The following is a 27,525-nucleotide window of genomic DNA, read 5'->3' as shown; positions in this document are numbered from 1 at the left end:
TTAATGCAGACAACATTAAAATTGATTTGACACTTGAAATATTTCTCAGGAAACTCAGATCCGATATAGCATATATTATTGATTCATGCAGCTGGTATTTGTAATCAAGGGGAGAACAAACACTAAACAAAATAAGGATAATGATAGAACACAACAATACCATAATCATTCTGCAATATCAAACACCTTTCATAAGACTTTCTGTAGAAAAAAGTTTTTCATATGAGAGACTAGGGAAAGGATCAAGCATATTCTGGCCCCTATTTATAGTGTGCATTAAGCTGAAGTGGCCCTAAACTACGTTCCTCACACACGACTGAAGGTACCTGTGGCTGATGTCTTAATGGAGTGCTTATAGCCTGCGGTACATTAAAATACAAATCACAAGGTGTCTCAGTGATGGCCCATTAGACCAGGGAACCAGACCTTTCCCTTCCTTGGCCATGAGAGAAACGATACTATACTATACTGCCCCCTATTTTGAGTGTGGAGGACTGACTCTAGCCTTTATCTCTTGGCCATTCTAACAGTAACCACTGTCCAAACCAAACCAACCTTCTTAAGCCAGCCGTGAGATGGTGACCAATCGAGACTTTGTGACTCTGCTGCTGATCGCCCTGCCCTGGTCGCTCCTCATCTGGCACCTAAGCAACAGCAACCATACGGACCTCTACTGGAAAGGAACGCCGGGTATATATCACCCCTCTTTATCCTTGAGCCAGCTGCTTTTACCCAAAGCTTCTTACCATAAACGGAGACCCTTTAAAGAATAGGTCGATTGTGGCCCTTGGGGGATGAAACCCCGGTGCCTTGAGGCTGGGAGTGGGACAACCCTAGCCATGACTCTAGTTTTGAAAGTTATCAAGTTATAAAGGAGCATGTTGTAAACAGATCCCCAATGAGCAAGTTTCTTTCATAACTAAGAAATGCATAACATTGGTATGGAGCCTAAATCTATAAATTTTAGCCTGAAGCTAAAAAAACGTATCTGGAGCAAATACCAAAACACGAATATGAGTCAGATCGGCATAATTTAGTGTTGGCTGCTACTACTGCCCTACTTTTGATTTGCGGAGTCTGCAAGATAGTCTACCAAACGGTGGATGGTCCATTGCTTTATATTCTATTTTATATGTTACACAATATATGATGCATCTTGCAGCTTCAACTTCTCTTGCTTTATTTGATTGATCAATAGTTAATATCTACAATGCAATGGCTCTAGCATGCAATTTGAAAGGAAAACTCCCGCACTTCTAGCCAAGCAATAGATAGGCTTCAAATTAATCAGGTATGCACGTTTTCACCCTAACAAGGTTTAGCTCCTTCAACACATTTGTTTGGCATTGGAAATATGGTTTTGTAAAGCCTCATAGCATGATTACCAAAATCAAATTTTAAGGTTCATCTTGTATTTAGCGTAAATAATGCTAGATGACTTAGGCAGATAGTGATTGTGGAATGTAGAAAGCATTCTGATTGGCTTAGGATATAGCCAATGCGGCACAGTGAATCAGCAGCCTTAGGAGAGTAGAGTAGGGTAAGATATAACACTTTGGCCAAAACATGACTGCCCCCTCGGTGTCCTGAATGCCCTCCCCCCCTTCCCCACAGACAGAAGGAACGACAGCCGCTCTGCCTCGGGGGACCACTCCTCCCCCAGGGGGGGCTGTGCTCCGTTGGGAAGGGCCGTGGCGGGGGCGGGCGGCGGCATCGTGGAGGCGGTGCGCACCAAGTACGTCTACAGCCGCCCCCCGCCCTGGTCTGCCACGCTGGCGCCCCTCTACGTGATCACCGCCACCTTCCGGCGGGCAGTGCAGAAGGCGGAGCTGACGCGGATGGCGAACACCTTCCTCCACGTGGCCAACCTGCACTGGGTCGTGATCGAGGACGCCCGCAACAAAACCGCCCTGGTGCGCCGCCTGCTGAAGGCCACAGGCCTCAACTACACCCACCTCCACTTGGAGACGCCCAGGGTCTTGAGGATGACGGGGTCCTACCCGCGGGGGAGCATCCAGAAGAACTTGGGGCTGCGCTGGCTGCGCCTGACCATGGGCGAGGCGCCCCCCGGGGTGGTGTACTTTGCGGACGATGGCAACGTGTACAGCCTGCAGCTGTTTGAGGAGGTGACGACAGTCATGCTTTTTTTCCCCGAGGGGTTTGCATGATGCAAATAGGATGACGTGTGTGGAACAGGGGGGGGGGAAGGATCTTTGAGTCGATAACCTAGAGAATTGAAATGGTACACTGAGGCTGTATCAATTCTCTTTTTATCTCCAATTTATTCTAAATCTGCCTTTTTGTTCCAACAAAAAGTCTGATTTTCATGGATAGGGGTGGAAACATGGCCCTGGTTTAATAGCTACGGTTAAGGTTAACGTATTTGAAATGCACGTAGAACAAACATGGACTTTAAAATCGTTAATTGCTACCATTCCGCTCAATTTGGTATTGCGTGTACGGGTGACCCCAGGCACATGATGGTTCTTCCTCTATCCCCACACCGCCCAGATGCGCTCCACCACGATGGTGTCCGTGTGGCCCGTGGGCTTCATCGCAGGCCGGAAATACGAGTCGCCAAAGATCAACGCCCAGGGCAAGGTGTGCGGCTGGGTGACGGGGTTCGCACCGAATCGGCCGTTCGCCATCGACATGGCTGGCTTCGCCATTAACCTGAAGCTCCTCATCCGAAAGTCTGAAGTCGTCTTCAAGCTGCGCGACGTCAAGTCGGGTTACCAGGAGACCAACCTGCTCAGTGCGCTGGTATCCCTCAGTGACCTGGAGCCCAAGGCGGATAACTGCACCAAGGTAAGCCCAGGGCAGGGTCCCCCCCTTCTCTGGGGGGCTGGGTTTGAAACAAGGACATTGGAGTGAAGAATGTCAATGATTTATGCGTCACCAATTGGTGTCATCCACCGGAGATTAGAAGCTGTTGAAATTGTGTGTTTAGTCGAATTGTCTGTCACTCGCAGGCTTAGCCTTCTAGACTCTTTTCAAATGCCCCCATGTTTCTTGAATGGGGCCATGTTTCAACATTGTCGTGGTTTATCGATTGTGTGAAGACATCCTCTCTCTGCTCGGGTGTGCGAGTGCATAGCCCATGTGTGTGCATGAGACATCTTTCAAGACTTTTAAAGAAAATATATAACGACAATTGGTTATTTTCTTTTTCATTGTCTTCATCCATCGCATGTGCTCTCCTCCCTGTGTTACAACCAGGTGCTGGTGTGGCATACCAGGACAGAGAAGCCCACACTGGTGAATGAGGGCCAGCGAGGTTTCTCAAATCCCAATGTTGAAGTATGATGACATGTTCCGGGCAACCCAGGTAACCACACTGATATGGTGCATTTCCACAGGTGGTACGCTTTGGCCCAGTATGCCTCAGCTCAGTAGTGAAGGTGCGGTATAGAACAACTCAGTTAAAGCTCGCGTTTCCACCGCCGACAGTACCCTGCGATTAAGCCGTATGTCGATAGCCGCGGCAGCTACGTAAGCATCGTGACCTCATAGCATCCCAACACAGTTTAGCCTGCTAATAAATCCAAGGAAAAAGAAGAACGCGACACAATGAACAAAGAGCAACAAGGACATCAAACTTTTGCACGACATTTTCTTCAATAAACGAAGCTTTCGCTGTTGTCCAGAAATACCTCGCGGGTATTGTGTTTGTTTGTTATTATCCCCGCCGCACAATAGAGACGATTCTGTCGACTAATCAACGGACGGCGTGTGTAGCTTGAACTTGCCGGCATCCTTTCAGGTGTCTCAGTACCCCAACGGAGGATTACTGCGAGACAAGTACGGCTCAAGATGGCTCAGTCCGGATCACGCCCACTTTTGGCCGTGGAAACGCGAACCATGCCACACCTTTGCATAATGAACCAAACCGCACCCTCCAGTGGAAATGCCCCATGATAGTCTTATTCTTGTCCTGATTCTTATCCTAGCTAGCTTTGTTGAATACAGTGAATGGGGTAAACCTAGCGATTATAAGTGCTTGGCACTTGGTTCTATGAACATCTTTACTGTACCGACAGTGATATATTGTTTCTCTTTCTTCTGACAAATGTACTTATAGTAAGTCGCTTCGGATAACAGCGTCTGCTCAGCGCCCTAAATGTTAATGTAAAAGGATTTTACGTACGTTGAAAAGTTTAAAAAATAATAATTATTTAATGATAACTACCTTTCATCATTTGTTATATTTTATTTAATTTTAAGCATTGAGAAAAAGGGACACCACACCATCAGTCTGGACGGCGTGAAGAGAGGGTTCAGCCACGCCATAAAGAGCTCTCTCAGCGACCTACAGCACCAGCCCGGGCCCCTGCTCTGCAGAACATAGGGGCCCTTTTTGTTGTTGCGGCTCCTAACTAGTTGTTTGGGGCACAGGGCGGCCATGCAGGGAAATAATTGGGCCCTTGTCTTGTGACAAGGCAGCAGCAAATGACAATCAGAGACATGATGGAGGGCATTTCTGCAATATTCCTGTTTTTTATGTTATGGGGTAAATGGATTTGTGTGTGTTACTGAATGTTAACTGTAGTTTGATAGTACATGGAGATGGATATATTGTGTCTATATGCAGACTTTGTGCTGCTTTGTCATCTGCGTTCTCTTGAACGCTTCCTAAGGGAGATTATAAAGGCTAATCCAATCACACACACAATAGTGGTTTGGTAATGTCGGGAGATGGAGTATAGGTATCCATATTTGGACAGTTGATTGGGTTTGATTGACATGTTGCAATATCTTGCGAGCAGAGGGAAATCAATTCTTATTGTCTTTACATGTTCCAGCACAGTTTAGAGAGAGGTGTGTTTCAAAGGTTCCTCACAAAGAAACCTACCTTACCTGCTGTGTCCTTCCAAAGTATGAATGGGACTTTGTCTCCAGTATGGATTGGATTTGGATGTGGTGCTGATTCGTTTTGTATTTTTTTTCCTTCCACTATTTATTTGATCGTCTGCCTAAGGGTTTCCTCCATCAGTCATGAAGGTCATTGAGGTTACTAAATACTATTCCAAACTTTTCTATCTACTGCTGTTGTTCTGACAGCACTTGGGTCAACATAAGTCAGGGTATTATAATTTTTTTAGAGAAATGTGCCAACTTTGCCTTTCTTTTACAGACTTCAGAGTTGTTATGTGCAGTACTGTGCAGTATATTCACAAATGATGATGGTAACACTTTACATACATTAATTAACCATTAATTAACATTTGTTAATGCAGTAATACGCCTTATTGAATAGCATTAACATAGGGGTTAGGGTTTACAAGTGATTATTGGTAGGGGGCTAGGGTTAGCCCTAGCCATATTAAATAATGTATCAATTGACACCATCAGTAAACGATGACCCCATTAGTTGATTACTAGACCATTACTTTATTGTTAGTTAATTCTTATAACTGCATTATCTTATGTTTATTAAATGAACATATGTTATTAATGTACCCAATGGATGTGTCTCATGATGATCATGTTTTAGCATTCCAGGAGGCATTCCACAGACCGATGGTGAAGTATTTGTTTGGTTATTTGTGGTCCATGTTTAAAAGGGCTGGCATAACAAAGAGGTATGGTTATACATGTTATAAAAATCCCTCTCAATGTAAACCTGTGTCTGGGTCTTTTATTTTATATTAAATGGGCATTTGATTACCCATATATGTGAATGTCTAAGCAAATACCCTAGTCTGTATGGTCATTTCATCGTCCAGTAATGGTAGGCAGGGAGAAAACCAAAAACGTTCAAACATACAAATAAATAATGTGGCAACACATTCACTTGATGTCGGCAGTCATGCCCAGGTCATGCGTCTCTTCCAGCTGGATCTTGTAGTCTGCTTCTTGCTCCTCGAATGCGATGATCTACAAACACAGTAAACAACACCTCAGAGAGGGAGAGAGAGAGAGTGAGAGAGAGAGAGAGAGAGAGAGAAAACAAAAACAAGACCAAGTGGACAAAATGATAGCGACTGATTTATATTTCAGACCTGATTCATTCCACTGTTGAGAAAGGGCCCCGGCAGATAGAGGGCCTGCTGGGGCCCACTGGACCAGTAGCGCCCAAGGTTCAGCCCGTTAATAAACACAACTCCTCTGCCCCATCCCTGCGGTTTCATAAAAGAAAAAGGCATGAAAAATGGACTCAACAAAACACATAATTACGTTGCCAACGTTTCTGGGGAAAACAACATGAACAGAAGCCTTTGTATCATCACTTTGGCACTCACTTACAGGAAGCTTCACAAATGTGTCGCTGGGGTAGCCGTAGGCAAACAGCGCTCCCATGAGAAACGCAGGGTAGAGGGGGACCTCGGGCCGAGCTTTCCACGGCGCCCGGTAAAGACTGGGACAAAGCATCCGTCACTGTTTTACGCACACAAAAATCCTTTGACGCAGTATTTTCACATTTTATGCCGTTCGTAGATAGGAAGTCTTATCTCAACAAACCTATCGATGAAGCTGGGTTTCATATCAAGGCTGTAGATGGTGAAATCTCGCAGAGGCATTCTGTTTAATAAAACATCTCCCACCAAGCCTGCAACAAAGCATAATAAATGAACACGAGCGTGCAGGCGGCGGACGCGCGTTCAACGCGTGAGTGGTTTGATTGGAGGAAATGCGGTGGAGTGGAACTACAACCTTTGCGTTGCTTGTCAAGGTCTTTGCCTCGGTGTACCCGGCCACAGTTCTCCACCAAGAGGCTCAAAGTTCGCTTTCCCTTTTGGGGGTGAAATGATTTTTTGTTTGGTTTTATGTCAGTGAGTCACCTCACCAGTCACGATACATCAGCCCATCCAGGCAGGCAATGTTAATCAAGAATGGCAGAGTGTTGATAGATAGATAGCCTACCTCGCCATCAGGGACTGCCATCTCTAGAGTGTTGCGCTTAAAAAACCCAATATACCGTCTGTCCACAAAGACCTGAAGAAGAAAAAATGGTGTGTGTGTGAGTGTGCACAAGTGTGTGCATGTGCATGTGTGTTAGGGTTTGTGCACATGCGTGTGAGTATGATGGTGCGTGTGTATGCATGAGTATAAAAAACGTGTCTTGTAAAGGGATTCCATGGTAACCAGACTATAGCATTCCATGGTGGCTGTTGAAAGGTCACTCACCAGGGCACGGTCGCGAACATTGTCCCCAGACTTCAGTAAGCCCCCGCTAGTGATGGTTGTCTCATACAGTGTGTATCCTTGTGACTGGCCGTTTTTATTATTCACTGGCAGGTTCTCCATATTGACCGGTGTTGCGGATTTAAACGGCTAAGATAGGGAAATTATATTTTAGTCAGATTTTAAGTTTGCTCCAAATATGATTTGTCTTAAAAAATAGATGCCAGCAAATCTACAGACACATACGTAAATACAAAGGTCTACATACACAGACAGACACACACACACTCACACACACACACACACACACACACACACACACACACACACACACACACACACACACACACACACACACACACACGCACACACACACACACGCACACACACTGACAAACACACACACACACACACACACACACACACAATAACTTTGCACTTACTTCTTCAGTGAAGCTCAGAGCATCCCACAGGGACAGGTGGTTATACATGATAGCTGGCTCATAGGCCTCTCTATAACGCAGTGCAGGCATATCAGGCACAGACTCATCACCCATAAATAAAGATACAAACAGGTAATCAGGCAACGACGTCTTCAACTGTTTCTGTGTAGTAATCAGGTTGTAAAACAATTATAAGACAAAGAAACGAGACACAAAATAAGAGCCATTGTGTGAATATGAAGTGTATATTTGTAGCTTTGTTCTGACTCACTGTTGTATCGACTGAAAAGATCTCTAAGAAGAAGGTACTTCGGTGTGTACTCCCCTGCCTCAGACAAGGGAGCGTCATAATCTGAAAGACACCAAAATAAAGTAGTGGTCAAACAATTGCCCTGCACTGCCATCTAGTTCACACGATGAGTAGTGCGGCTTTGAAATAAAGGCAAATATGCTTTCTAATTGGACATAAGACAGACAGAAGCAGACATTATATAAATTGTTTAAGGCTAAGGCAAAATACCACATAGCAACCAACCATAGCTCGGAACTATTGCTTTGTATGAAGGGATTCCAAGTGCACCACTCATAAAGCCAAAACTCGTGCCTCCGTGGAACATGTAGAGATTGATGGACATGCCTCTTCTCAGAATCTCCCTCACCGTGGACACCATGTCTATAACAAAACAAAGGTCACATTATGATGCAACTCATCTTTGGCCCTCGCTGCCAACAGCCGCGAGGGCTGGTGGCAGTTAATGTTTTTATTAATGTAAAAAAAACATCAGTTTAAATGTGTTTACTATGATATTCCATTTCATAGTAAACATAACCTTAGCCCAACAGTGTTGCCTTTTCTGAATCAAATTAGTAGCATCTTTCAAAGATGTCTGTCACAAAGGTCCTTCTTACCTTCGGGAGCAAGCACATGGTGAAGATCACCCCAGGCATCGGCCATGCCGCTCCAGATGTCCGTTACCATGGCGGGGCTGTTGGGCTAACACACAGCACAACGGAGGAGCTATACAGTGATCACTTCTACAGGGATCCCCACACTATGTCAGCACTCCAGGCGTCGGACAATCAGTACTGATACCTGGACAGAGTTCAGCTCCTGCATGTCCTTCGTACGGAGCTTCCAAAGCTTCATCGTTCTGATGGCTGCCAGAGAAGTGTTATACATTATAGTCTGTATGTTTGTGCGTCTGTTTGTGTGTTTGTGCGTCCTAGTGTGTGTGTATGTGTGAGTGTGTGTGTGTGTGTGTGTGTGTTTGTGCGTCCTAGTGTGTGTGTGTGTGTGTGTGTGTGTGTGTGTGTGTGTGTGTGTGTGTGTGCGTGCGTGCGTGTGTATGTGTGTGCATCCTGCTGTGTGTTTGTGTGTGTCTGCTTGTTTGTGTTATTTATGTGTAATTGTTTGATGTAATTGTGTGCGAAGGTGCATGATTCCATGTATGTGTATGTGTGCTTGAGTATGCGTCTGTGTGTGTGTATTTGTGTGTTTGCTTGAATTGATGTGTATGCCTGTGTCCTTGAGTGTGTAATTTAAATTACATCTAATTGTTTAATGTCATTTTGTGCGAAAGTGGATGATACCATTTATGTGTATGTGTGCAAGAGAATGGGTCTGTGTGTGTGTGTGCTTGCATCTATGTATATGCCTGTGTGTCCTTGAGTGTGTAACTTAAAATTAGCTGTAATTTTTTGTGTGTGTGTGTGCCTGCGTTAGTGCCTCCATGTGTGCCTGCGTGACTACATGACTCTGTGCATGTGTACGTTTGCTTGAACTTTACCCATGTGTAATATGTGTATAATGAATGTCTCAGTGAAGTATACCTCCATTAACACCGCCTGCCTTCAGTCCATTGGAAAGGTCTGATGTGAGCAGCATTTCACCGACTCCCCTGGACGTCAAGGCCTTTGAGAAAGCAATACAGTCACAACAGCACACCCGCATTGCCTGTACCTATGTGTGAGGTCACATGGCACGCTACCTCCTTGATGAAAGCCATATAGCGGTTGTCCTTGGCATAGGACCCATAGCTGTCATCCAACTGTACTGCAATAATCGGGCCTCCCTTCTTGAACTGAAAACAAAACCGTAACAGGGGATTATGCAAAAGAAAATCCACAACAACCACATATTTCTGTGACGCTTGTCTCCTGCAATGACCTGAAGTGGAACTATTTTTGGGATGAGCTTATCAAAGAAGACGTTGACGGCGTCCGTGAAGCCCGGATATGTTGTCCTCAGCCGCATGTTCTCATCTTGAAGAAGCCAGCTGCACACAAATTTAGTGTAAGGCAATCAATCTCTAACGCAGAACAATGTGCACTTTGTGCGGCTGGGTCAATTGGCTTCTGTGTGTGCAAATTTCTAAAGTTTATAAAGTTGATAGCTTTATTAATATTTTTTTGGGCAACATTTTTTAGGAAATTGCTGATTCGTTAACCGATTTATTTAGTTTTTACAGTTCACCAGTTGATTATCGTGTACACAGACTAGATAGCACCACATGTTTTCACCACACTTGCTGAAAGATGAAGCGCAGCATGTATCACAATAGATATTAGAAGCTACAGAAGCTATAGAAACTATAGAGATTGTATATGAAACCATTAGACTAACCTTGGAAGCCCGCCCAGATCCAGCTCAGCAGAGATATAAGGCCCTGGTCGCAGGATTACCCAGAGACCCAGCTCAGCTGCTAGACTGATGTAAGACCTGCCATCAAGACCACAGAACACTATCAGAGAAAGAGTTCAAACTCAATCAATACCAAAGAGAGCGATAGAAAGAGAGAGGGCACACATTCCCACTCCAGAAATGTATTGATTGTGACATCCCAAACACAAGTAACCAAACACTTTATCCCAGTCATCTGGGACCATCTAGGGTGGAACAAAAACAAGTTATCCAAAGACCCCTTGTCTAATTGGCTGAAATTGTGTCATGTGATGTCACTTGCCATACAAACACCTACATCAGCACTAATAATAGTTTTTATATTCATCTTTAAGATGCATATATGGCTTTGGCCACACAGCCGCATATCTCCTTGGTTGGAAGTCTGAAAGCCACGCACTGAGTTTGCGGCCACAACACTAGCTGATACAGCATCCCTTGGCTGCTCCTTACTCTCCAATAGCGCTAATTGCCTTGCTGCGCGTTGCTGTTGTTGTGGAAATACTGCAGCGGTTGTCAGGTGGCTTCGTCCCCTACCTGGTCTCCCCTGGGCCCGGCGGCTTACGGCGGTAATGGTGAGGACGATGATGATATGAACGTGACACCAGACACAATGTGGGGCATTCCCCAAACACACCAGAGCAATTGATAACTCAACGCCCTACTGGCTGTGAGGTAAGTCTGAGGTGAGTTGGATGGCTGGATGGCTCACAGATTCCATGCATCTTGGAGCTTGTGCGAGGGTTGATTGTGTGGGAAGACAGACAAACAAGGAACAGATTTCAGCACTCACTCTAAGTCCAGCTGTGTCTGAAAGTTGAAGACGTCTCTCTCCGGCTGATGCAGACTCCACGGCACATACCTGCAGGGATTCAAACCAACACAGCCCAGAATCCCACCCCCCCCCCGCTCTATGTTAGTATGTTAGTACTCATTCCCTCAAGCGACCCCAGATCCCCCTGTGAATATGACAGCCACACAAAGAGGTTGTTTACAGATGTCTGCCTTACGTGGTGATGGTGTTGATGCCACAGGCCTTGGCCTTCATCAGACGGTCCCTCCAGTACGCGCTGGGGACCCGGAAGTAGTGCACGGACCCCCCTAGGATGCGGAAGGGCTCCCCGGCTAGGGTGAACTGAGAGTTGTTGGCGTGCAGGCCCAGTTTCCTGCTCAACCTCCTCCCCCCAACTGGTGTCCTGGAGAAGAATTGGGGCATTTGTGTCTCGTTACGTTATCCGCCTATTATGCTTTTGTGTTTTGAATAGGGCACTCATGACATGAGCGAAAGGAATTTGCATGGCACAAGTAAAAGGACAAGAATCTTGTCCAAACAAGTAAATGGGCATTATGCGTGTTAAAAGGACAAGGCATATGCAAAAAGATTTCAAGAAATGCTAATTAGTGTGTAAAAAAAAAATTCAAGTCTTAACAATCAACTTGATTTATTTTCTTTATGCTTTTTTTATTTGGAATGCCTACAATTTTTCCTATGCAAAGAGATGACCATAGAAAACAGCAAAACAAGTCTCATGAAAAAGTTTAACAGTATAATGTTGTAGTAATGTAGCAAATAAGATACAACCCTCATTGTTTGTGTAATATGTACTCACCCTAAATATCGGTACATGATGAATCCAAAGATGCTCAAACAGATAAAAGCATATTTCCTTTTGTGGGAATTTCTTATTCTCAAAACAACCATTGATAAACTTTAAGATGCTTTCCAATAAACGTCTGCTGAAATAAATTTAGTTGGGAAAGCAACAGACCCAGGAACAGAGATGGAGAGAGATTGTGTTGTCTGTGTGAGGTATGTGTGTGGGTAAGAGAGAGAGAGGGAAAAGAGAGGAGAGTACAAGTTGTGAAGAGAGAGAGAGAGAGAGAGAGAGAGAGAGAGAGAGAGAGAGAGAGAGAGAGAGAGAGAGAGAGAGAGGTGGGGGTGGGGGGAGGGAGCTATATCTATGTTGCGGGCTTTTCAATGTGTTTAGGGCCTCATAAACATTGTAACATACCCTCAATATAGTTTCTTTTATAGTATTATATTGTTATATTAATACAACTATAGATGAATGTTTTTGTATATTAATACAATCAAATATGATTTATATATTATATTATTTCATAACCTTAGCTTCCTTGTAATAAATGAACGGGGTAGCTAAGGTTATATATGAACTCCAACCAGATCGACTTAACCAATTAAATGTTAACTCAATATGATAGTATTTACTGTCCATCCATATGGGTCTGAAAAACCTACATTTACTACACTTCCCATGGTCCTTTGAGGTCGGAGCTTGCGCAATACCCACGGGCCTGGCACCCAGCGTTTGTTTGGTTTTGTTTTTGTCACTTACTGGGTTGAAAAACACGAATTGGTGAAGTTCATATACGTTGAGCTTGTCGTATGAGGTAAGTTCAGATCTTCATTACACGTACTCGTGTTCTTTGACATCACTCGCGTGTTAAGAGTGTTGTCTTTACGAAAAAACATAAAATCAGTCGCGAAGCATAATGCACACATAACGTAAGGCGTAGCTGACAGTGAACAAAACATATGGAGTCATGCAGTCTTAACATCGTGAGAGCCCAGATAACACGATCTCTGGCATTATGGTGCAGGAAACAACAACAAAATATGCTTATGCGTCTTTGTAGGCCGAAAGGAGCCGTCTAACGTTACATTTGAGCTACCATCTAAGCTATGTGGTTGAGCTCACTAACCAAGCACCAGCCAGCTAATGTTACAGATTTAAGGAGCCATTGCCTAACGCGTATGGACGATTCTAAGAAGATCTGGGTCGAATATGCTTCTGATTATGTACATCATGTGTGGTTAATTAAGTCAAACATGTAGTCTGACTTCATGCAACCACCTTTTTGTAAAACAAATGGTCGTCTGCTAAATGTGGTCTGAAATAAATCTCAAATTGTGTGTTAGATTGTATTTCTGCTTTACTGTAATCTAGTCTATTGGACAGTGTAGTTATGGATCATTACGCAGCACAAAGTGATCTGACGTAACGATCCATAAGCTCTTACAGCATTCCGTATTATAAATATATAGCCCTATGTCATCAAAATAAAACGCGAATAAACAACATAGGCCAGGTCTGGTCCACGACGCAAACCCAGATAGTAACGTTAGTAAAATTATTATTGTTTTGACATGGACTGTTTACTCGACATGTATTTGCACAAAGAATTCCCAGAGACAGGAAGAAGGCAGTCTACATTGTTCTGTCTTACATCCGACTATCGGGGGGATACTAGTAATTATTCAGTAATATTTTTGTTCAGTAAAATGTATTTGGTATAGGCTATGGTACAAAACTACCACTACTACAAAAACACTGAATATGGGTTTATAAACAGGATTATAAATAAACAGTCTCTCACAGACACTACAGAGACCATATTGACAGCTGACAGGCATATCATAAATAAGGGGAAATTCTATTTAATGATAACTTGTGATTACTGATACTATTAAACATTAAAACCTTTTGATGTGTGGCCTCGCCCCAATTTTCCTCTGTTGTCCCAGGTTACTGGGAAAGCTCCTCCCTGCCATGAGAACTGACCACCAGGTCGCAAACCCCCCCTCCTTTAGCAGTTGATGGATCTGCAGCTGGTCCAGAGATGACAGACAGCGCCCGGGCCTTCCTCCGCAATGTTGCGACGGTATGCTTGTCAACATACTCCTCCTCATCATCACGATCATCATCATTACCATCATGCTAAACACATACGCTTCACATGTTCCTCCTGAACTATTGTGAAATGTTTATACGCATTCTTAATTCAACCAAAGTTAAAGTAAAATACTACTCGGTTCCCCTTAACAGTTTGAACAGTTGACAGATTATAAACACTATATGAATAATCTTGTCATATTCCACATTATGGTGTGAAGACAAACATATCTATCAATTAATAATTATTTGCATTATTGCAAGTCATTTGGCAAATATTTTCTCTCCCTAGTGGTAATGATAATTTGTTCAATTTAACATCAGCATTATATATTGCAGAAGGCCTTTCTGTTGTCTCCCTTCCTAAAGATCCCATTTCAGAAATAAAATAATGATATGCATTCTCATACGGCTTTTATTTCCATATCTGCACAACATTAATTGTATAATAACCTGCATACACATACGCTTCTTTTCCCCTAGGGAATCAAAGACTCCATTTTGGGGATTGGAACCATCTCAAAGCTGGACGCTCGCATCCAGCAGAAGAGGGAGGAGCAGAGGAGGAGGAGGGCCAGCGGGGCCCTGGCACAGAGACGGGCACAGAGCGAGGAGCGCAAACCTGACAAGTAGGTCCCAGCCTCCAAGTGAAATCACACACCCCACCCTTCTTCTCTTGGGTTGACCCTCCATAAAAGGTGATGGTCTTGACTGATGGTGAAGGATTGTTAACTGTTATTCCCCTTTCCACTTCTCTGCTTCCAGTGAACCCAAGTTAGCCAGTAGGATTTTTCAATGCTGTGCCTGGAATGGAGGTGTATTCTGGGTAATTACGAGTGTATACCTAATACCGATCGCGTGTCTCTTTTTTCTTTAAGCAAAAAAAAGATATTTTTGAAAATAATGACCTCATCTACATTTCTGACTGAACCAATCAAATCCCCCTTGATTGAATCATAATCATAGTTCTTAAAATAAAAAAAAGTATGATACACAATTGCTTTAGCTCCAAGAATAATACTAAGCAGTCTTTGTCTCCAATACAATTCTAATAGTCTTTAAACCTATCCTCCTCAGCTCAGTCTGTTTCTCTTCTATCGGCTGTTCATCCCGCTCCTGCAGATGATTACAGCCCGAATCATCGGTATGTACCCCTAACGCTAGCAACTCCAAACACAGCCTATACACGACTAGGTGTGGTTTTGTACTACAGTATGTACAAACAGAGTTACCATATGGCTTACGCCACACCTTTTGATAATCATCCCATTGACTTTATCTTCCTACACACCAGTGGTTAAAACTACTACCTGACATCCAGAGCTTATGTTTACATTGGACCATGTGTCCCCCTCAGGTGACCCGTCCCTCCACGGCAGTGTGTGGTCCTGGTTAGAGTTTATCCTCACCTCCGTCTTCAGTGCCCTCTGGGTGCTCCCCCTGTTTGTGCTCAGCAAGATCGTCAACGCCATCTGGTTCCAGGTGAGGCCTCACAAGGACTAGGCCGTAAATCACAGTGCTTGTTGTCATCTCGGTAGTTTATCGATGAAGTATGGACGATGGATCTACTCAAGTATCTCCCTCGAGTATATGCTTGGGTAGGGTTTCCCTTAGTCTTAAGAATCCCTGTTTAGTCTAAAGCTAGGTTGGCTGGTTCACAACCCATGAAAGTATCTTGGATATTGATTAGGTGTCGGATTACTGGATCACATAGTGGTCAAAATAAGAGACTTATGTGCAAACAACTGTCAATTCTTTGACCCTTTTGAGGGGGATTTTGGTCAATCGCTGTCCTGTTTTGTTTTTTAGGACATAGCTGATCTGGCGTTTGAGGTGTCCGGCAGAAAGGCCCAGTCGTTTCCAAGCGTCAGCAAGATCATCGCAGACATGCTGTTTAACCTCCTGCTTCAGGCTCTATTCCTCATCCAGGTACACCAAATCTCTTTTAAAGGGTCAAAGTCGCTTCAAGGATGCTCATGTATTTGCCAGGAACTGCATTAAATGGGCAATATGTAAGCTGAATTAGTGAACTAGTGACACTTGGTGTTTATGTGACACTGAAGGTTGAAATTGAAAGAAATATCATGACTTGACACTTTCCTGGTGTTGGCTAACCTTCAATGTATTTTCTGTTAGCTAAACTAAAAGTAAGTCAATATACGTTTCTGATAAACTTGACAAGTCTGATTTGTTTTTATTGGGTTGACAGTATGTCTTCAGCATATGTAGCACATGCAATTGTGGAAATGGCAAAACCACCTCTGGCCATTCAACGTTGGTATAACCTTGCACTATGCTACCTAACATGAGCGTTTCCCCATCAGTGTAATGGGGATTGAAGGTGCTCTGTGTAACTCGGTGTGACTCTGTGTGCTTGATGGCGTGCCGCACCAGGGTATGGTGGTCAGCCTCTTCCCCATCGACGCCATCGGACAGATGGTCAGCCTGCTGCACATGTCCCTGCTCTACTCCCTCTACTGCTTCGAGTACCGCTGGTTCAACCACGGTGGGACACCCCTGTCCATTCCTACATGCGTACATCACCAACGATTTACTCTTTCTAACATTTCTACGGTTTGTAATTTGTACTGTCGTCAGGCGTTGAGATGCATCAGCGGCTGTCCAACATCGAGAGGAACTGGCCCTACTACTTTGGCTTCGGGTTGCCCATGGCTCTTCTGACCGCTCTGCCCTCTTCCTATATAATCAGGTATTCCACACTCTTGTCCCAGATGTCTCTGGGAAGAACAATATCTGCAGTCCTTTAATCACACATATATTTCCATATGGTCTCCAATCAGTCGCTCCAGTGTTCTAAAGGGTTTTAAATCTTGGCTTTCGTGTTTTGGATTGCAGCGGCTGCCTGTTCTCTATCCTCTTCCCTCTGTTCATCATCAGCGCCAATGAGGCACAGACGCCCACAAAGCTATAGTGAGTATAGATATATATATTGTGTGTGTGTGTGTGTGTGTGTGTGTGTGTGTGTGTGTGTGTGTGTATATCAGCTATGATGATGAATCATTCAAAAAGAGCCCACGTAGCTTGCCCAGCATCGTCCCGTCACTAACCCACGCGACCGCGTCTCCTCCTGCGTCTCCCACAGCCACTTCCAGCTGCGCCTCTTCTCCCTGGTGGTGATGATCAGCAACAAGCTCTTCCACAAGACCGTCCACCTGCAGACCTCGCTCACGCCCTCCCCCTCCGCCGAGAGGCTGCCATCGCCCCACACATCGCCCGTGCGCCACAAACTGCCGCCCACCAGCCACTGAAGGATGGTCACTCGGAGGATGGGCCCCGGAGGACGGGCCCCAGAGGACGGGCCCCAGACGAGGCTCGGCAGAGGAGGAGTGGGGACAAGAGGGAAAGGAAAAGGATTCTGGGAGAAGGATTTGTATTTGGGTTGAGGATGGTGGTGAGAATGCTGACATTTGATTAAGGACAATGGGTCTACGATTTCATTTTTGTAATTTTTTTTTTACTAATCTGCGGCCCTTTTTAATGTGGATTTGGCATGCCCATCACATTTTTTTTTTTTTAACAAGACTGGATAATCGAACTGACTTGCCTGTGCCTCTCACTTAAATCCAATTTGAATTATTTATTCTTTTTTTCCGGTTATGTGCCATTTTGAATGTCCCTCTTTTAATTACCTACAGCACAAGATTTTATCCATGGTGTTCAGAACAGGTTAAAGAAATGGAGCGATGTACCCTGACAGAGGGAGTCTTTGTGTACTCTTTTAAGGGACATGTTTGCCTAAAAAGAAAGTAAGCACACTTGTAGTTGAGCTTCTTTAGTAGAGATTTGAAGAACTTCAACAAAGGTCAAATGCAAAGTAGCAGGAGAACAGTGTCTATGATTCCTTCAGAGTAGCAATGCTTTGGGGTCCAGTGGAGCACCTTTCTATGGTATTTTTTATTATTAAGTGCTTTGTTTTTAGCTGAATTTCTTTTAAAACCGCAAGGATGCTGGCAAAATTTCAGTAAAAAAAACATTGTATGCCCCGGAAAAGGAATCTTGATTTGTTAATTGCATAAAGTAGATTGTGCTGATTTGTATCTCATTCTTCATCCCAAAGTACCATTTCACTCCCCTCTGGGCACCGCAATTCAGGGATGATATGACCTGTGTGAGATGATAATGATGTTTCCGTCTTTCCTAGGTAGTTTAAGTTAAACGACTCTACTGGAGTCAGACGACACTGCCAAACTTTTTATTCATGTTTATTTTGTTTTCATTTATCGAAGTTGGCAAAACAACTGAGGGGGAGTAGTGGAGTTAGCTTCTATTCAAGGATCAGAAGGAGACTTTACTAGTCCATGCAGAGCATGGGCCTCTGCTTGGTAGTGCTGCCGATGATGACCGTGTGTTATGAAGGTGTAACTTGAATTCCACAAGAAGTCAATCACAATAACTGACTTTATTTGTAAGGGATTTGGAAGTGGCCGTCTTTTGGAAGAGGTGTCATACAAGTGATGGGTGGCGTTTGTGGAGACTGATATTTGTCAGTGAGGTTTTGTAAAAGTAACATGTCTAATTTCAATAAAATTGGTCAGTATTCTACATTTGCTGTTTCCCTTATTCCACGTCTTTTTTTTAAACTCTTGGAATATAATATTTAGAGGATCAATGTATGCTTTAATAAAAAAAACATCTATAAAATAGCCACTTTAACAATTCAGAGTGGTTTATTTTTATCTAGTAGCGGTGGCCTTTTTACATTATTACAGTTAGTCCAAAAAGGTCAAAATCGGATACTTGAACTAATTCAATGTGTGATCGTGTTCGCCGTCTAGAGGACAACAACCTTCTCCTGAAGACTGCTTTAAAGAAAAGGACCGGCTGGAGTCAAAATGCTAAGGACACGTCACTAGACTATAGCATCAAGTTTTCCGCCCGGGTTCCGTTTCTACAGCACAGGAAGGCCCGCGGATAAACGAATCACAGACGTGCGAGTTTGCACTTTAAGGAGCCTCAGCCAATAAACACACTCATGTAGTTGGTGGAGGCGGGATTATTGTACACAGAGGTTGTGTGTGAAACGTGAATGAGATACTGGAGTGGAGAGGAGTGGGTGAGTGAACATACAATTTCAAACCACCTTATTGAATGGAATCAATATTCTACAAATATTTCTTGGTATCCTATTTCTGTAGACGGACTTGCTGTTTTGATAGCACTAAAAGCGGAAAAGAGCATCGTTTTCCTTTTCAGTGCACATCAGCTAGCTAGCTTGCCTTGCTAGTCGTATAGTTATAGCATGCATTCATTTATTGATTGAAATTATCATTGATATGAACCCATCGGTTTGGTAGAAGACACAGACTATTAATCTAAAATATAAGCATACGCTAAATACTCGTAATGTGCACATATATAATGTTGTAACTACAGATACAACGGATCTTTGTTGGTTTCTTTGATGGTGAAATATTTTTAGGGGTTAGTGAGACGAAACTTTAAATAGTGAGCTCATCTGATATTTTTGGGAATATCTTTCGCTATTTTGGATTCTATTATCGTATTGTGTGTGCGATGCAGATGTGGAATTCCTGCAGAAGAGTCAATATGAGCTTGGCCGCTTCCTGGTTCCAGACGCCACATCAACCTATGCGTGGCCTTATCTGGTTGGGCTGTACATAAAGCGTTGGGAAAAATATGCTCGCATTGATTTATTTAATATATCAAAACTTTTAAAAAGTGGTGTATTGGAAAGAGCGTCTAGACCCTTTTCTATGCTGTAAACGTTATAATATTCTCACACTCCTGGACCGGGATAAGCGTTTCAACCCTGGTTTAAATATAATGTGCATTACCTGTGTTCCCCAGGTAATACGGTAAGCTGTCCCCAACCTCATCCAAAATGACTAAGTTGGGCTTCCTGCGCCTCTCTTATGAGAAACAGGACACGCTGCTCAAGTTGCTCATTCTGTCTATGGCAGCTATTCTTTGTAAGTAAAAAGTAACTAAAAACGACACATTTATTGACATTTGCAGTTGCAGTTTTCATACCTAGTTTGTGGTTATGACGTTTTTTGTCTTTTCTTCTGTACAGCATTTTCTACCAGACTGTTTTCTGTGTTGCGGTTTGAAAGTGTCATCCATGAGTTTGATCCGTAAGTCCCTGTTTGTTTAGTTGTTTGGATATTTCCTCAACTTTTGTCATATGCCAGCATTCATGACTTCATCTCCCATCAGTCATTATACCCGTTGCTTGTCCTCCCAAGGTACTTCAACTACCGCACAACCCGTTTCCTGACAGAGGAAGGATTCTACAAGTTCCACAACTGGTTTGATGACCGGGCATGGTATCCCCTGGGCAGAATCATTGGAGGAACCATTTACCCAGGTAGGAATTGGGACTAGTGTAAAGTGCAACGTAAGATGCGAAATACTTCTTTTCAATTTCAATTTTCAATTTGGCAACGTCTCTTCTTTTCTTCCTCAAGGGTTGATGGTCACATCTGCAGCCCTGTATCATGTCCTCCACTTTTTCCACATCACGATTGACATCCGCAACGTGTGCGTCTTCCTGGCCCCCCTCTTCTCTTCCTTCACCACCATCGTCACCTACCACTTCACCAAGGAGCTCAAGGTACAGACTCCAATGAATGCCTATAAGCCTACACATTCTGTCGTTTTGGATCCAAAACCCAATTCTAAACCATTGACAAAAGTGAAGGCGAATGGCCCAGTAAAAAATGAGCACAGTGAATGATTCTCCGCACTTTTCTCTGATGCTTGCTCCCTCCACAGGATGCGGGTGCTGGGCTTCTGGCTGCAGCCATGATTGCGATCGTGCCCGGCTACATCTCCCGCTCTGTAGCCGGCTCCTATGATAACGAAGGTAGGGCTGCTCAGACGGGATATGCCGTAAAAAGCACGGTTCTTCCTCCGGGAATATGGGGAGGTTCTGCTCACATTGAATTGAATCTAACGCCACTGCTGTCTCCAACCCAGGCATCGCCATCTTCTGCATGCTGTTGACCTACTACATGTGGATCAAGGCTGTCAACACCGGCTCGGTGTACTGGTCGTCCATCTGTGCCTTGGCTTACTTCTACATGGTAAGCGGCAGCTACAGGCGGCCAGCGAACAAACAGCGCTCGCCAGCTCCCGAGACGGCGGTGCCATTCAGCTCTCTTAGTCATTCAATGGTTTTGTTAAGAGTATCCAAAAGTGTACCTGTTTATTAGATGCAGATTTAAAGATGATGTGTGTGTTGGGGGTTTTCTCTACACACAGGTGTCCTCCTGGGGTGGCTACGTGTTCCTTATCAACCTGATCCCCCTCCACGTGCTGGTCTTGATGCTCACGGGCCGCTTCTCTCACCGCATCTACGTGGCCTACTGCACCGTGTACTGCCTGGGCACCATCCTCTCCATGCAGATCTCCTTCGTCGGCTTCCAGGTAACCCTTCTTCCGCCGTCCACTCCCCCTCCTTGACCTGGGAGAGGTTGCAATTAATTATTGCTGCATATATATATTGGATGTCATGTGCCGATTTTGTTACGGGGCTGATCATAATAACCCAGGTCTAATTGCGGTGTGAATTTCCCGTACCATCTTATGTTTAGGTTTTTTTAAGCACACACGATTGCATGTTACGGCTACAGAATTGGTCACAGCAAGCTGCATGATATATGTTCTGCAGAGCCTTTTCCTTCATGTTGCTAACCCACTTCTCCCCGGGTCCGTGCAAACCAGCCCGTGCAGTCCTCGGAACACATGGCGGCCTTCGGCGTGTTCGGCCTGTGCCAGATCCACGCCTTTGTGGACTACCTGCGCAGCAAGCTCAACACCCAGCAGTTTGAGGTGCTCTTCAAGAGCGTCATCTCCCTGGTGGGCTTTGTCATGCTCTCCGCCGGAACCGTCCTCATGCTGACTGGTAAGGGGCGGTGTGTGTGTGTGTGTGTGTGTGTGTGTGTGTGTGTGTGTGTGTGTGTGTGTGTGTGTGTGTGTGTGTGTGTGCCTGCCTGAGGTTAAGGATCTGTGATGTATATCATTCTAGAATGTCTGGCAAAACGCCACAAACCACGTCATAATTCCGTGTCTGACTTGTTTTAATATTGCCTATGATCAAAACGTTAAGATTCCCCACAACTAGTCGTTATTTAATCTTGGTACATAATTGATTATTTATTTAATGCAATTCCTGCTTTGCATTTTTAAACTTTGACATGATGAGAGGCCTTTAAGGGGGAGTATCCGAGTTGTGGGTCCGGGTGTCTTACTGTATGCGTGTGGCTTGTTGTCATCAGGTAAGATCTCTCCCTGGACGGGTCGCTTCTACTCGCTGCTGGACCCCTCCTACGCCAAGAACAACATCCCCATCATCGCCTCCGTCTCTGAGCACCAGCCCACCACCTGGTCCTCCTACTACTTTGACCTGCAGCTGCTGGTCTTCATGTTCCCTGGTACATAGAGAGACACGCGTGCACACACACACACACACCCCACATGTGGATCACCACGATTATTAAGGGCCTGGGAAATCGAGTGGTTAGGGCAGCTTGACCCCAGCTCTGTGTTCGATCCCCAAGGTCCATGTTATACCTGTACGCATCCTTGAGCAAGCGACCCGGGCCCCTACCTGCTCCTCAATGACGTAGATCTGAATTCACTGCAAGTCACTTGGGTCAAAATTTGCTAAATGGTTAAATAGTTAAAAGTTGTAGTCGGGCCATTCCTAGAAGGTGTGCTTGCAAATTCATGAAGAATAATAGTTTAGTATTGTGTAAGATATACTGTAGTGTACATGTGGATTCCTCAAAATGGACTTTGAATTGACTAGTTCAACATCTTAAAGGCTTAAGTACTTGCATTGCTGTATAAATGACCCTCTCTTATTTCCCTGAACTTCCAGTGGGTCTATACTACTGCTTCAACAACCTTTCTGATGCCCGCATCTTCATCATCATGTATGGAGTCACCAGCATGTACTTCTCCGCTGTCATGGTAAGGCCTTAACGTGTATACTCACGCTCCTCGAACCTAACACTGCTTACCTCCAGTCCTTAGTGGTTTTGGATCCCAACTCATAACCCCTTTTTAGGTTGATGTCAATTTTTAGCATTGTATAAATACTCAAATGTATATTAATTTAGATTTATAATAATTAATTAATAATTAAAGGTACAATGTGTAACATTGACACAGAGCGTTTAAAATTGTTACAGCCTGTATTCAAAAATATTGGAGAAAGTTGTCTCGGGGATACTCAGAGTAGTGGATCATAACACATGATATATCAGTACAGTGCACGTTTTGCACATAGCTCTTACTACCGTTAAATAATTATGGCTTGTTGAATAAATGACAACATGGCTTGCCTTGGAACCAGCCACCCCACCATTCTTCCCCTTTTGCAGTGGAGGCAGGGGAAAATTCCAGCCTCTAACATCAGTCATGCTTCTAAAAAAGGGTGGAAGCCATGTTTGTAGTCCTTGACGCCCCACGTTCGCCATCCTTTCCAGGTGCGTCTGATGCTGGTTCTGGCCCCGGTCATGTGCATCCTGTCGGGCATCGGCGTGTCGCAGGTGTTGACCACCTACATGAAGAACCTGGACGTGAGCCGGCCAGACAAGAAGAGCAAGAAGCAGCAGGACGCCACCTACCCCATCAAGAACGAGGTAGACATAGCCCGGCAGCCACCAGAGGGCACCAGCGTTCACTTCTGCATGGCTTTTGGTTTATTTGCAGAATGATAAAATTCTGGACCCTAAAGCACACAACCGAAGAGTTGTTGACACAGTTTGTGCACATTGTGCTTTTTTTAATAATTCAAAGTTTGTTTTAATCGGCTTTACCAGATTCTCACTTGACATATCGTCAGAGAACAATTTGCCAACATTGTTCGCCTAAGGGAGAAGCCTTACAGTAGCAAACCTCTCGCTAGGTGCATAGTCGCATTGCGTGTTATCAGCACATGTCAATATTTGAGCGGCTCGGAGTTGAACCACCAGCAGGGTGTAGATGTGGAAGGTGTGGTAGCAGAAATCCTCATGGAACCTAACATGCATTTACATGCCTGCTGTGTGGACATTTAACGACACGTTTTATGTTTTTAGGAATGATTTAGGACCCTCTTTTGAAAATGATCAAAAACCCTCATTATAATAAGGATTTTATTGTAGTAGTGTAATGCTAATAAGTTATTGAAATAATAATAAAACAACAAAAAACTGGTAATAAACCCCACTTTATTTAATTGCCATAACTCAACGAAAGGACAATTAAACTTACAGGGTTAAAATAAAAAATAATATGAATACAAATCCATCAAGTGAGATCTTTCATATTGTGCCCCTGCTCCAACAGATGGTGTCACATCACGTCCGCTAAAGGTCATTTTGTTAACCACTTCTTCATGTCCCCGCCCCTCCCTCCCTCTCCACTAGGTGGCCAGTGGGATGATCCTGGTCATGGCCTTCTTCCTGATCACCTACACCTTCCACTCCACCTGGGTGACCAGCGAGGCCTACTCCTCCCCCTCCATCGTGCTGTCGGCCCGTGGTGGCGACGGCAGCCGCATCATCTTCGACGACTTCAGAGAGGCCTACTACTGGCTGCGCCACAACACCCCCGAGGTGAGCCCCCGGGCAGGCAGTCCCCCTGCAGGCAGTCCCCCGTGCAGGCAGTCCCGTGCAGGCAGCCCCGTGCAGGCAGTCCCCTGTGCAGGCAGTCCCCCGTGCAGGCAGCCCCGTGCAGAGTGCAGGCAGCCCCGTGCAGAGTGCAGGCAGCCCCGGGCAGGCAGTCCCGTGCAGAGTGCAGGCAGCCCCGGGCAGGCAGAGTGCTTATGCAGCTAACATGTTCCAAGTTCAGCGAATGAATTGGCGTTTATCAAGGGCAGAGTTGTAATGGTTGCCATTGATGGTTATCGCTCGATGGCGTAACAGAATACTATTATAACTTTTTAATGGGACTGGGTAAATATCGTCTGTATGTTCCTTCTAGTGTTGTCTGGGCCTTTGTTCAGAAAAAAGTAAGCCAAGCACCAGGGTTTTAGCAATAATCCAATACAATAGAGGCCTAGCATCTTGACAGGTGAATAGTTTACCATTCAGCAACTCTCTCTGGTGTCCTAATGGTTAAGGAATGAAATGGAATATTGATGTATTTCACAAATTGGGCAAATATTGTTGTATTTAGTCTTATTGGACATTGATGATAAAGAGGATATTTTACTGAACTTTGCTGTTCCCTCCTCTGTCTCCAGGATGCCAAGGTCATGTCCTGGTGGGATTACGGCTATCAGATTACGGCCATGGCTAATCGAACGATTTTAGTAGACAACAACACGTGGAACAACACTCACATCTCCCGCGTGGGACAGGTGAGCTGCCCTGCTCTGGGTCTCAATCCCAAACCGTTAACCGCATCCGCTCTCAAGGAAGTATGCCTCACCTTGCCCACTTCTTGTCCACGTTAAGGCCATGGCGTCGACGGAGGAGAAGGCCTATGATATCATGAGGGAGCTGGACGTCAGCTACGTCCTGGTCATCTTCGGTGGACTCACAGGCTACTCCTCAGACGGTAGGTCAGGATGAAGCAGCCACTGCCTGGTTGATTGGCTGGTTGGAATTTCGGTGTTAAGCGTGAGTGGTTGGATTTGAATTGTTTTTGATGTGACATCACAGCTGGTGTCTGGAGTCTCACTTGCACATTCTACTGACATGTCAAGTCAATGAGGCGTTTTCACATCAGTGAAAATGCCATCGCAGGCAGCTACACACCTGCCAAAACCTGTTTTCTATCACATGACTAGAAAACGACACAGCCTTGTTCCAACTGCTGCCTTGTCTTTCTCTATTCCTCTGCCCCTCTCTCCTTAAGTGGAGCTGAAAAAAGACCAGTTTTATTACCTGTAAATACATCATTCTGTAAAACCTCTTTTCTCCAACCAGGGCGGCAGTAGCTCAGGAGGTAGAGCGGGTTGGCTGGTAACCGCTAAAGTTTGCTAGTTCGATCCCTGGCTCCTCCTCCCTTAGTGTTGAGGTGTCCCTGAGCAAGGCACCTAACCCTTACTGCTCCCGACGAGCTGGCTGTCGCCTTGCATGGCTGACGCCACCGTCAGCCATGACGGTGGCGTCATTCACAGTGTGTGAATGAGTGAATGTGAGGCAATATTGTGAGGCGCTTTGGTTGGCCTGGTTACAAAAAAGCGCTATATAAATGCAGTCCATTTACCATGTCGGCCCCCCCCTCCAGACATCAACAAGTTCCTGTGGATGGTGCGAATTGGAGGCAGCACGGACACGGGAAAGCACATCAAAGAGCACGACTACTACACGCCCACCGGGGAGTTCCGGGTGGACCGCGAGGGCTCCCCCGTGCTGCTCAACTGCCTCATGTACAAGATGTGCTACTACCGCTTCGGACAGGTCTACACCGAAGCCAGTGAGTCACAAAAAGCCAAACTCAAGGATCCAGGCTCCTACCCTTACGTTCTCTCACGGCTCCCTTCTGTTTAAATGCTGTAGTTGGGATGCAGGGGTGACGTATTTCTCGCTCCCTATTCTCGTTGCTAGTGCTAGGAACATATGCGCTTATGAACGTATGCGATATGACCTCGATATTTACTGTCTCTCCTTAATTGAACGCTGTTCTATTTATGGGTATTCTGGCTAATGCTAAGATGTTAAGTTTGACCCCAGTGTAACGCCTTGTATCTGCAGAGCGCCCACCCGGTTACGACAGGGTGAGGAACGCAGAGATCGGGAACAAAGACTTTGAGCTGGACGTGCTGGAGGAGGCCTACACGACAGAACACTGGCTAGTTAGGATATACAAGGTAAACACTTTGCTTTCCCATCTGGTCATCCCTATTGTTGACCTGCATGCACGCACGCACACTACTTTACTTTTTGCTTGAAAATATAATGGCTATATGCTATCTGTTTATTTTTGCCAGGTGAAAGACCTGGACAACCGAGGTCTCTCCAGGACATAATGCCTTCAGTTCCGTCCTCAATCACTCAGCCCCTTCTAGCGAAAAGCACTGAACAGCCTTCCCCTGTGGCCAGACGAATAGGGGGGAAAACAAGAACTTTTTATACTTTGGTTGGGGAGGGCAAGATGCAGTAAAGAGATTTTGGTTTTGTGGTTGAGCCTTTTTTTTTTTTGGGAGGGGGGTGGTTTATTTTGTTATGTCATCTGGTCTCAGAGAGAGCTTGTGTTTAAAAGTATGAAACAATTCAAGAAATATGGAGCAGTGAAGTCTGCCATCATGTGGCCAAAATAAAGTGTTTGAGAGGGTTTTGGATTAAAATTTGGAATAAATGTGACCTTTTGTCCTTTTTTTCATTAAATGGAGCCCATATTTGACACTTTCTTTATGTTCCTTCCTTTTGGTGGTTTCCCCCCCCCCCCCCCAAATTGTATTAGTTCTGATTTTGTTGGATTCAGGTTATGGTCCAAATACAGCTTTGACTTAAACATATGATCCGGCTAAAGACCTAACCAACTCAGTTAAACATTCAAGAATTTGAATTATCACTCAGCCCAATATTTTTTTTAATGGCATACTCTGACTGCTTACTCAACTCTAGTCTATGAAAGCAACCTGGTACGGTAAATTTTT

At 44.7% G+C, this 27,525-nt stretch overlaps 4 protein-coding genes across 4 annotated transcripts; 3 read left to right on the top strand and 1 right to left on the bottom strand.

Annotated features, from left to right (window-relative positions):
• Positions 1 to 575: 575 nt before the first annotated feature.
• Positions 576 to 3,306, top strand: b3gat1b (beta-1,3-glucuronyltransferase 1 (glucuronosyltransferase P) b; the record flags this gene model as incomplete). The annotated part of the gene is made up of 4 exons (XM_079738111.1): positions 576 to 690; positions 1,615 to 2,126; positions 2,512 to 2,808; positions 3,220 to 3,306. The coding sequence occupies 4 exons, from the start codon at positions 576 to 578 to the stop codon at positions 3,304 to 3,306; spliced, it is 1,011 nt and encodes a 336-aa protein (XP_079594237.1).
• A 2,484-nt stretch (positions 3,307 to 5,790) lies between these two features.
• LOC307076604 (beta-galactosidase-1-like protein 2) lies at positions 5,791 to 11,950 on the bottom strand (the record flags this gene model as incomplete). The annotated part of the gene is made up of 19 exons (XM_079737656.1): positions 5,791 to 5,877; positions 6,003 to 6,119; positions 6,247 to 6,358; positions 6,463 to 6,550; positions 6,655 to 6,733; positions 6,865 to 6,936; positions 7,129 to 7,275; positions 7,569 to 7,678; positions 7,840 to 7,920; positions 8,104 to 8,241; positions 8,478 to 8,562; positions 8,662 to 8,726; positions 9,399 to 9,480; positions 9,557 to 9,649; positions 9,736 to 9,844; positions 10,192 to 10,287; positions 11,042 to 11,110; positions 11,259 to 11,444; positions 11,859 to 11,950. 19 exons carry the CDS (start codon positions 11,948 to 11,950, stop codon positions 5,791 to 5,793), a joined length of 1,908 nt encoding a protein of 635 aa, XP_079593782.1.
• Positions 11,951 to 12,540: 590 nt separating this feature from the next.
• ei24 (EI24 autophagy associated transmembrane protein) lies at positions 12,541 to 18,481 on the top strand. Its single transcript, XM_079738679.1, has 11 exons — positions 12,541 to 12,660; positions 13,796 to 13,932; positions 14,427 to 14,572; positions 14,709 to 14,769; positions 15,021 to 15,087; positions 15,301 to 15,425; positions 15,753 to 15,872; positions 16,338 to 16,449; positions 16,542 to 16,653; positions 16,800 to 16,874; positions 17,047 to 18,481. Exons 2-11 carry the CDS (start codon positions 13,891 to 13,893, stop codon positions 17,210 to 17,212), a joined length of 1,026 nt encoding a protein of 341 aa, XP_079594805.1. The 5' UTR covers positions 12,541 to 12,660; positions 13,796 to 13,890; the 3' UTR covers positions 17,213 to 18,481.
• Positions 18,482 to 18,978: 497 nt separating this feature from the next.
• On the top strand, positions 18,979 to 27,229 carry stt3a (STT3 oligosaccharyltransferase complex catalytic subunit A). The gene is made up of 18 exons (XM_079738559.1): positions 18,979 to 19,017; positions 19,773 to 19,894; positions 19,999 to 20,059; positions 20,171 to 20,292; positions 20,393 to 20,538; positions 20,700 to 20,790; positions 20,904 to 21,010; positions 21,189 to 21,353; positions 21,651 to 21,831; positions 22,205 to 22,360; positions 22,810 to 22,901; positions 23,420 to 23,575; positions 24,344 to 24,532; positions 25,162 to 25,278; positions 25,376 to 25,478; positions 26,154 to 26,342; positions 26,621 to 26,736; positions 26,857 to 27,229. The coding sequence occupies exons 2-18, from the start codon at positions 19,807 to 19,809 to the stop codon at positions 26,893 to 26,895; spliced, it is 2,118 nt and encodes a 705-aa protein (XP_079594685.1). The 5' UTR covers positions 18,979 to 19,017; positions 19,773 to 19,806; the 3' UTR covers positions 26,896 to 27,229.
• The last annotated feature ends 296 nt before the right edge of the window (positions 27,230 to 27,525 follow it).

This window comes from Pollachius pollachius (assembly GCF_949987615.1).
Source record: "Pollachius pollachius genome assembly, chromosome: 6".
Taxonomy (NCBI): domain Eukaryota; kingdom Metazoa; phylum Chordata; class Actinopteri; order Gadiformes; family Gadidae; genus Pollachius; species Pollachius pollachius.
Note: the sequence above shows the minus strand (reverse complement) of the source record. Positions and strands in the feature narration are given on the sequence as shown.

Coding starts and splice junctions, on each gene's coding strand:
- stt3a (XM_079738559.1), top strand. CDS start 19,807: ATGACTAAGTTGGGCTTCCTGCGCCTCTCTTATGAGAAACAGGACACG. Junction 20,293..20,392: donor TGGAGGAACCATTTACCCAG/GTAGGAATTGGG, acceptor TTCTTCCTCAAG/GGTTGATGGTCACATCTGCA. Junction 22,361..22,809: donor GCTGGTCTTCATGTTCCCTG/GTACATAGAGAG, acceptor CTGAACTTCCAG/TGGGTCTATACTACTGCTTC.
- ei24 (XM_079738679.1), top strand. CDS start 13,891: ATGACAGACAGCGCCCGGGCCTTCCTCCGCAATGTTGCGACG. Junction 14,770..15,020: donor GGAATGGAGGTGTATTCTGG/GTAATTACGAGT, acceptor TATCCTCCTCAG/CTCAGTCTGTTTCTCTTCTA. Junction 15,088..15,300: donor GATTACAGCCCGAATCATCG/GTATGTACCCCT, acceptor TGTCCCCCTCAG/GTGACCCGTCCCTCCACGGC.